This window comes from Carassius auratus, chromosome 22, assembly GCF_003368295.1.
Source record: "Carassius auratus strain Wakin chromosome 22, ASM336829v1, whole genome shotgun sequence".
Classification (NCBI taxonomy): domain Eukaryota; kingdom Metazoa; phylum Chordata; class Actinopteri; order Cypriniformes; family Cyprinidae; genus Carassius; species Carassius auratus.
The window spans coordinates 825,091-835,408 of record NC_039264.1 but is presented as its reverse complement, the minus strand read 5'-3'; the positions used below and the strand labels follow the sequence as shown (position 1 = coordinate 835,408).

The 10,318-nt window shown below is 35.0% G+C and overlaps 1 protein-coding gene across 1 annotated transcript; it reads left to right on the top strand.

The window, feature by feature from the left end:
- Nucleotides 1-1,093: 1,093 nt before the first annotated feature.
- Nucleotides 1,094-8,320, top strand: LOC113040726 (uncharacterized). The gene is made up of 6 exons (XM_026198988.1): nt 1,094-1,282; nt 7,292-7,438; nt 7,580-7,746; nt 7,884-8,020; nt 8,131-8,224; nt 8,315-8,320. The coding sequence occupies exons 1-6, from the start codon at nt 1,225-1,227 to the stop codon at nt 8,318-8,320; spliced, it is 609 nt and encodes a 202-aa protein (XP_026054773.1). The 5' UTR covers nt 1,094-1,224.
- Nucleotides 8,321-10,318: the final 1,998 nt, after the last annotated feature.

The window sequence follows — 10,318 nt, the reverse complement described above, 5'->3', positions numbered from 1 at the left end:
TGTTGACATTGTTTTAACACTACATGGTGATAAAATAACACTGCTGTTGTTATTTGTAAGACAGTGTCAGTGTGAAATTTAAGTGTATTTTCAAATTTCACCCAAAGTGTAGTAAAAGGCCACGCCTTCACTTAACGCTAGGCCACCAGTTTGTTTCCGCCATTTTCTTTCAGTTGAAGCCGAAGGCGAAGGAAAGGCAGGTAGATCAGATTCTCACACGATATAGCTAAATTAATAAATAAATGTATTAGTAAATAGCTAAATATTTTTTTTTATATTCACGGGGCCATGCACATGGGTAGATGTCATGGACAACTTTGATCAAATCGTTTACTCGTTAAGAGAAATCGGGGCCACATTGTACTAATTTGATACCTCAGTAATTCAGATCATGGACGCGATTTAAAATAGTGGACTAAGTTATCTGTCCGTGATTAACCTAAAACGAATATACGTATTAATAAATCGTAAATTTATTAAACAAATTTCTAAATTGTCGTCACAAACATCTAGGCTTTCCCTTCTCTACATTACACCTTTTACAGATTAAAACCACACAGTTGATCATGAGCAGAACAAATTTAATGTTTGTAACTGTAAAAACGCTGAGTTATACAAAAAGATAAAATATCAAGGACAGGAGAAGAATTTACAGGTGCTAAAAGCTATAGAAAGAATTGAGGCCTAATAGGCGGATGAAGCCGCGACGCACTCTAAATTGGCAGGCGGGCGCGCGCCATGTCACACTTGTTATAAAGATGAAGCTTGACCAGCTTCAGGATGTGTCAGCTAGGAGAGTTCCTGTCTCAAAACCTTGTCGAAAAATGTTTAAGGTGTTTATTTGACCATGTAAGCTGCTGTTTTATTTAATAGTGTCTGAGGAAGAACGTATACACGATTTATAATTAAAACGTTAGATTAACGAAGCTTTCGATGGGTGCTGCAGGATTTGCTTTTGTGTGGACGTAAGTTAAACATGTGCAATATCACCAAAACGTCACTCAATTTAATAATTTATAAGTGAAACTTGCATAGTTGGTTTAAAAAGTTTATTTTACAAGTTAGATGTAACGGTGTTTGTGTGTAGGTGTGTGTGTTAGGTTTTCATATTGGCGTTATCTAGATGAGTGGTAAAAGACCTAATAAATGTGCTAGCTTATCTTAATAGTGAGAGTGTCGTTCTGAAGAAATGCTGGTCCAAGTCGAGTGTAAAGGGAACCCGAAATGGATCCGAATACCAGAGAAAACGACTGTTTTGACTTCTGTGGATTCATTAAAGAAGGTACGTTTTTCACATTTCGAATAATTTTAAGCTAAGTATGACAGTGTTATTCATAAGTATTAGTCTTAATACGTATATATTTTGTTGTTGTTGTTGTTGTTGTTTTTGCATTAGACAATGGACCTCATTTATCAATTTAATGTAGAAATGAACGCATATCCCTGTGATCAAATCAGCTTACGACAGAGTTCACGTGTGATTCACGAAACCTTTGTATGCAGCCAATCTCATCGTATTTACCAAAGATCGCACGTCCATAAATGTGGCAGCGGGAAGTAATCGTCACTTGAATATAACGCCCATAAAACACCCCAGTTTAGAAACCTCATCCCTGAGTTTGAACAAAAGTTCTAAAGCATTTATTAATCTTAGTTCATGTTCATTTTAAAATTTACTAAAGCATTATTCAAATCAAGAGTTGTGCTTGTTAGGGGGTAATGCACTCTAAATTAACATGAATTAACAACGAACAAATGTATTCTACAACTGTATTCTTTTCTTCATTTATTAACATTAAGAATACTGTAATGTATTGTTCATTGTTCGTTTATGTAAATACATTAACTTACATGAACTAATGGAACCTTATTGAAAAGTGTTACCTTAATATTAAATATCAAAACTTTTAAATATAATATTAATGTTAAATATTCACTTCTATGTAACATAATCAGATACAAGTTATTTATTGAACTAATTTTTCAAATAATTTATATATTTTCAGAGCATATGAGCAGAGTGTCACTGAAGGTATCATTTTATCAGCGTTGCCCAGTACAGCTGTACACCATGCTATATCACAGTAGTGCTACTGCAAACAAGAGCAAATATAATGCATACAAATATCCTGTCAGCGTTGTTTGGGCGGACTTTGCTTTCCTGGTGAGCATGAGCAGTACACAAGCACATAAATAGAGTGGAATACTGAGCATAGCATCAAACCGCGCAGTGACGAGGAGAGTGACACATGCGCGCTGAACCCTGGCAGGCGGGGCATGCACGTATATAATATTATTATGTAGCCTATTTTCCGCTTTGCGAATTTTTATTTTTTTATTTTTAGTCTACCAAATATTATAATTAAAGCTCGATACCTTTCATCCGTGCATCGATGCGGTACTGTCGCAGAAAATATTGCAATACTATGCTGTATCGATCCCACCCCTAGCGGTTTGGAAAATAAAAAGGAACAAAATGCTATCATTCTACAATTCTCCACCATATTTACTGTGCTGTGCCCAAGTTCAAGCAACTCAAACACTTGTGTATATGAGCTGAGATCAGACGTGAGATTTGATAGTAGCCACAGCTCACATACATAGATAAATTACAAGTTTTGCACTGAAACGACCATATGACCTATTTTCTGTGGTACGTTCATTTCGTAAATGAGGCCCAATGTGTATTATAAATGTGTTTAATCCCAACAGTGAAGGAAAAAGAGGCCATGATGAGATTAATAACTCCCCGCCATCAACTCCATCCAAAGGAGCACATGCGGAGAAAATGTCCAAGCAAAATCCAACCGCGGTGGAAGTTTTAGAAGCAATTCAAGCACTTCACTCCAGGTTTGATAGTCAAGACCAAAAGATGGCGGAGCTTGATGTTAAGCTAACTCAGAACACTGTGATGATTGCTAATCTTACGAAGTCAATTGAATTCAATGCTGAAGGGGTCAAGGAATGCAAGGAGAAGATTTTTACTTTGGAAACCCAAATGTCTGTTTTACGGAAAGAAGTTGACGAATTCACAGAAAGATCAAAGGAGCAAGACAGATATAGACGACGCTGGAATTTGAGAATAAAGGGAATAAAAGAGAAGGTAACGTTGGATGAAAACATCAGGCAAGAGGTGATACGACTGCTGGGGGAGATCGCACCAGAATGGTCCCAGAAAATGGAGGAATACGTGGACACTGTACACAGCCTGGGGAGGAAGGAGGATAACAAGACACGCCAGGTGATTGTGCAGTTCACTAAGCGTCAACATAGGGATGCCATCTGGAGAATGACTAAAAAGTCGCAGGTCTGTGAGGCTGCAGGGATCCGTTTCGCTGAGGATTTGACGAAGGACGACATGCTGGAAAGGGGAAAACTCTGGCCGCAAATTCTGCAAGCAAGGAAAGCCGGTGAGAAGGCATATTACAGGGGACCTTTTGGCTACATAAACGGTCGTCGCATATATGCCAGAGAAAAAAAAAAAAAAAAAAAAAAAAAAAAAGAAATCTTCATAGGCATGGAAAGACTTTTGAACATTATCATTTAAAGGCAGGGTAACGTTACATCCTTATTTGTTTAAATGTTAGAGGATTACCCATTAGTTATATTTCTAAAGAACTAAAAAAGATCTTTACTAATATAGTTAGACTATATATTAGGCTAAATATATATTTTTGTTTCCTTTGGTGGCTATTGTTACTGCTTAATTGTTACAGCAGTATTTTTTTTTGTTAAAACACTTTTCATTTTTCTATGTTAAAGACGAGTTTATTGTTTACTTCTTTGAACACAAGAGGCCTTAGAGATTCAGTGAAGAGGAAAGCAGTATTTTTGTTTTGTAAGGGTCAAAATGCCCACTGTACTTTCTTACAAGAGACTCACTCCTGTGACGCTGATGCCACCTTCTGGTCAAACCAATGGGGGGAAAAGATTATATTCAGTCATGGTTCTAATCGGTCTGGCGGTGTAGCCATCTGCTTCAATAAATGTCCAGGGAAAGTAATCACTTTTAAAGCTGATGGATTTGGTCACTGGCTTGCTGTTGTGTTAAATATTGAAGGGATTTTTATTATTTTGGTAAACTTTTATGGCTTTAATGGTACTAATCAGAACAAAATGCTGTTATCAGAAGTTACGGATGTAGTCACTGAATATAAGGAAATGTATCATACCGAGCTTATTTTGATTGGTGGAGATTTAAATTTGACACCTGATGAATGGCAGGATAGATATCCTTCTAAATATAGCACAAACCACTGGAATACTACTCTTTGTGATTTCTTAAATTCAAACAGTTTAATAGACATTTGGAGGGATAGGAACCCAGAGGTCATACAATTCTCATGGATCAAACCCAATGGTAGCAGTAAATCCAGAATAGATTTATGGTTAGCAACACCTGGAATTTCTAGCAATGTCTCAAATGTGTCGATTAATAGTGCACCTTTAACTGATCACTGTGTAATAAATATTGAATTAAATCCAGATAAGAGGCCCAGAAAAAAAAAAAAAGATTACTGGAAATTTAATGCAGACCTTCTAAAAGATGAGGAATATATTAAGATTATCCGAAATTTGATAGAGAAAATTAAAAATGATATACATGTAGGCAATTATAGTAGTAGATGGGAGTACTTTAAGTTTAAGGCAAGGGAGTTTTCGATACAATACAGTAAATCCAAACATAGCAAACAAAAGCAATATGAGATCCAATTGGTACAGGATATTAATAGATACTGTGACAAAACTCTAATGTCCAATGCTGATAAAAGCACTTTAATTAACCTACAAGAAAAATTAGATCACTTGTATCTTAAAAAAGCTCGAGGGGCTTATGTAAGGTCTCGGGCTAAATGGATAGAGGAAGGGGAGAAAAACACGTCTTATTTTAGTAGATTAGAGAAAAGGAGACAGGAGAGAAAGGTAATTAATTCATTAATGATTAATGATATAGAGTGCACAGATCGTAAAACAATATCTGAAGAAATTTATAAATTTTACTCCAAACTTTATGGCTCTGAATATTCAAGGTATGACTCAGATATTTTCCTTGGTGGTTTGATGCCATATATTCCCAAAATAGAATTAGCCTTTAAAGAAATATGTGACTCTGAGATCAGAATAGCAGAATTAGATAAAGCAATTAAGAGAATAGCAGTAGGGAAAGCACCAGGACAAGATGGCCTGACATCCAATTTTTACAAATTCTTTTGGGTTGACCTGAAAGGTTTTTTATTGGAGGCTATAAAGGACATTTTGAGCAATAGGACACTTACACCTACAATGAAACAGGGTTTAATAACTCCCCTTCCCAAACAAGGCAAAGACAAAAGATATATCAATAATCTTCGCCCTATCACCTTATTGAACACTGACTATAAGCTGTTTTCTCATGTGATTGCTGACAGGTTGAGGAATGGTCTGGCTGATGTTATAAGTGATACTCAATCTGGTTTTCTCCGAGACAGATCCATACATAACAATATAAGATTGGTATTAGATCTGTTAGACTATAAGCACTTAATTAAGGATGATGGAATTATTCTTTTTTTGGACTTTTACAAGGCCTTCAACATGGTCGAACATACATTTCTTTTAAGGACTCTGGAGTGTTTTGGGTTTGGGAATAAGTTTATTGACATAATCAATCTGCTATATACAGACATCAACAGTTCAGTGTCTCTGCCATTTGGAACATCTAAGCGCTTTGATATAAAGAGAGGCATTCGACAAGGTTGTGCCATTGACTTTGACCTAATGAATGGTACCATCAAATTAAAATGGTTACAGAATTTTATTATAAAAGGTGATGATTTCTGGTTTAATTTCCCCTTCAAAATCTTTAAAATGTTTGGTGGCATACATTTCTTGTTAAGATGTGACTTCAACATCTCCAAACTACCGATTAAGCTTTCAACTTTTCATCAACAGGTTCTCCAATACTGGAAACTCATATACAAACATAACTTTACTCCTCACACGGTCCCAATATGGAATAACAGATGTATATTAATTAAGAGAAAATCTTTTTTCTACGGTGAATGGATGGAAAAGGGTGTCTGGTCAATTGTTCATTTATTAGATAATTCTGGTAACTTCTTAACATATGATGTTTTCATCCGGAAATACAGTTTGATGTGCACTGAGAGGCAATTTAAAACTGTAATTCAGGCAATCCCACAAGCTTTGATCACTTTAGTAAAAGGCATGTTAACATACTCTGTGGTTATTCCTCGAGAGCCCACGTTAATCATAGATGTTTATAATTTCTTAGATAAAAATAAATGTAATAATACTTTTTTAGAAATGTTCTCACTTCGATCTGCTTCCCATCACCACTCAAGAGAAAACATATCTTCCAGAAATTTACCAGTGATTTAGTGAAGATAAGAACCAGTTACCTTTCTTTTCCTATTTCACCGAAGGTAAAAGAAGTTCACTTCAAAGTGATGAATGAGATTTATCCATGTAACAGCTTCTTGCATCAAAGATTTAATATGGATGTGAATGTTTGTACTTTTTGTAATTCTGACTTTGAAACCGCAGAACATCTCTTCTTCTCTTGTAGTGTAACCCAGACCTTCTGGGATGCTTTCCAGTACTGGATCATGTACGATACACAAAATATCCCAATGTTAACATATGAATACGTTAAATTTGGTCTTCAAATAGAGAACAGAACAACTGAGTTTGGAGTGAATAATTTGATTTTAATGGCAAAATATTTCATACACAAATGTCGATTTCTTAAAACATCCCCTGTCTTTAATGCCTTTCTAAATGATATAATTTTGTATAAACAATCCCTGAAATGTTGCAAAACAAAAAAAGCCCTAATTTTTTATGAATACTTATGCAAAATCATTCCTTAGTGTCTACTGCTGAGTCTCTTGGTCTCTTTTCCCTTTTATTTTATTTTATTTTATTATTTTTATTTTTTTTGGAAAATGCATCAACGTTGCACTCCATGTTCAATTCATGTTGTAAGATTGACTGAATATGAATACAATGTGTCTTGTTGTATGTTTGATATATGAATCTTTAATTAAAAAAAAAAAAAAAAAAAAAAATATATATATATATATTCTGATCACAATGTTAAAAAATCTTTCAATACATGTGACTTTATATCCTACTATCTGAATACTTATTTTATTGGATTATATATATATATATATATATTTTTTTTTATGTATTACTTGCATTTGAAAATAATGCCAAGTGATTTGAAATGTTATCATTTCAGTATGTTAAAACATAAAATTTTGTTGTATTTGTTTCAACTTCTAAGCTTCAGCAAAGTTCAACTTGCCGCATGGAGCCAATGTGGTTCTTAAAGACTCTGCAGGAGTTGATGTTGATGCTGATATTTTTGATGAGCTTGTGAGAACATCTAAGGTGTCCTTCAAAATTTTGGATGGTGATAACAATAAATCGGGTAAGAAACTCATGACCTGCTGCCATGTTCATAAATGAATCATCTAGTTTGTATTCCCAAACATATTTTTTCACAATACATGATGATCGCATCTGTCTTTTTGGTGTTCATATTGTCTTGTGTCCTGTATGTGATTCTAAGATAATGTTCCACAAGCTGAGACCAATCTCTCTGAGCCCTCATGCCCTGAGTCATCGTTTTCATCAATAGAATCAGAAAGTTCGGAGTCCACAGCGATTCCACAATCTTCAAAGGCATGCAAAAAGCGATTCTTAGAAGAACCTTCTGACTGCAATGCATCAAAAGATGTCAGTTATTTTCCCTCTTATGTTTTGTCCATAAATGATATAAGTTTCAATACCTTATCAATAATCTTATCAACATTAGTATATCAAAGAGAGGTTTATTTGCGTTCATACTTGGTTTTTGTTTTTTATTTATACAGCTAGTTCATGCAGCGCTACACTCAAAACCAGGAGGCTCTGATATATTGAAGGAGTACGAACAAACAAGTAGCCTGTCTGACAAGACACGAAAGAAGCTGGTAAACATCCTTGTGGCTGATATGGTAGAGAAGTATGGGTAAGTGACCATAAAAAAATAATCTTTAGTTTATATATTGCACTGGTATTTGACCACAGTTACATTTTACATGTAATGTGTAAAAAAAAATGTCTCATGTTGTGGTCTAGGAGGATTCCACCAGTCAGTATCAGTTTAAGCTATGCTCTTGGAATCATAACCTTGTTCCCCAATTTGAAGGATAAGTGCTCACCGACTGGTTATGTAAGTATACAGTACATTGAAACTGTACTCTCTTTATTTCAGCACATATCAAATGTATGAGTCAATCAAATTATCTGTAATTATCGGTAGCTGTAAGTATCATTAAGTATACATATTTTATAGTTTGGGTAGTCCATTGTGTATAGTGGGTCATGCATAGAACTTATGTAAACAATATATTCTCCAAAATTGTGTGCATGCTATACTGCCTGATACTGACACATTGACTTATTGATGCTTAACATTTGTTTTACAGGAACATTACTATGATCCACGCAGTGGCCAGGGTTACATTGCCTACAGATTGAAAACTGTTCAGCGCAACTCTGTAAATAACTTGAAGGGGGCATCCAAGGTGGTTTACCAAGATGGTCCAAAGACTTTGCGCAAGACATCTTCAGCAACTGTCAGGTGACGAATGCACAGAAGCTATATCCATGATGAAGCATTCAACGGACACACCAGTTATTAAGGATAAAATGAGGACAACATTCAAGTACAGGCAGAATTTGATACATGATCCAGACAAATCTTCACTCATCCTTGATTACTTTCCCCGATTTTTGGATACACCAGGCTTGGTAAGAAATATTAAAATGTTGATGTTAATTGTAAATGTAATTTTAGTGTTCGTTATTGACATGATTTATTTGTGTGATAGATTGACCAAGACTTTAAATCCTATGTGCCCTCCAGAAGTTTGCGTTCTGCAAGTGAACAACGCCTTGTGGTGCCATCCCAAAGAAATTCAAAATCACTCTCACGGTCCTTTTCCTGGACTGTGCCCAGCTGGTGGAATGACCTCCCAATCTCAATTCGTACAGCTGAGTCTTTACTCATTTTCAAGAAACGTCTAAAGACTCATCTTTTTCGCCTGCACTTAACCTACTAACACCAGTACTTTTCCTTTTCTTGTCTTTTTAATTTAATTAAAAAAAAAAAAAAAAAAAAACCTGGCTATGCGTTCTATACTAGACTAACTGAGACTTGTCATGGCACTTGTATACTGTTGTTGTTCTCTTGTTGACCTGACTGCTTCTATTGTTCTCATTTGTAAGTCGCTTTGGATAAAAGCGTCTGCTAAATGATTAAATGTAAATGTAAATGTAAGACTTTACTATGCTTTTTGGAGATGACATCTCAAGCAAATTTATTGCAAAATTGCCAACAAGCAGAGAGTAATTGCTGACTGCAAAAACCTGCACCCTGGTGCACATGTGGATGACCTTCTGTCTGCTCTGGAGGAGTGTGATTGTGTGGTAAGTGTTTTTATATATATATATACATATATATAACTAACTGGTTTAAGGTTTAACTGTATACTCTACTCTGCTAGGATGGGACAGTGATGTGGCAGCTATTCTTCTGCTCATTCATCTCTTGCCTCCGACTGTAAAAGGAAGGAAGACTGGGAAAATCAGTGCAACTGAAGCAGCTGATCATATTGTAAAGTTCATTAAGGTAAAATAAAGTTGTTGTTAGATTTACTCATTTAGTCTATTAACTTATTAACGTGTATCTGCGTAGTCAAATACAGGTTCAAAAATATAGGACAGGCAGAAACCTTCATCTCTTTGCATCTCACATTAAAATCTTTTTACATCCTTTTCCTATAAATTAAGGGTAAAACAAAGCTTTTATTAGCACATTACAATAAGATTTTATTTGTTACTGATGTAATGTAAATACACTGAATAATACTTGCACTGCATTTGTTTGGTTACTGTAAAACTCTACCGAATACATTTTACTAATGTTATTTGTTTTTCCTCTGAGGATGAGTCACACGTCACACCTCTGAGGATGAGTTTTTGTGAATTTGAACATGAAAGATCTGTCAGGTGTAGGGATGTCAATTTTCAATCATTTCCATGATTGATCGTAGTTTAAATTATCGATCAATTAATCATTAACCTTAATGCTACAAAATGCATCTATTGCAGCAGTACGCAGTCACCGGTATGACAGGATGTGCAAATGGCACTAAAAAAATAAATAAAACAAACTTTCACCCAAATTAAAGGCTATTTAGTTTGAATAAAATGCTAGTAGCAGGATTATAAAATGAATAGATGCGATTATGATCATTTTAAT

What these genes read in the sequence shown, in the direction of transcription:
- LOC113040726 (XM_026198988.1), top strand. Translation starts at nt 1,225, where the DNA reads ATGGATCCGAATACCAGAGAAAACGACTGTTTTGACTTCTGTGGATTC. An exon ending in CTGTGGATTCATTAAAGAAG is followed by an intron (nt 1,283 to 7,291) that starts GTACGTTTTTCA and finishes TCAACTTCTAAG; the next exon opens with CTTCAGCAAAGTTCAACTTG. An exon ending in ACTGCAATGCATCAAAAGAT is followed by an intron (nt 7,747 to 7,883) that starts GTCAGTTATTTT and finishes TTATTTATACAG; the next exon opens with CTAGTTCATGCAGCGCTACA.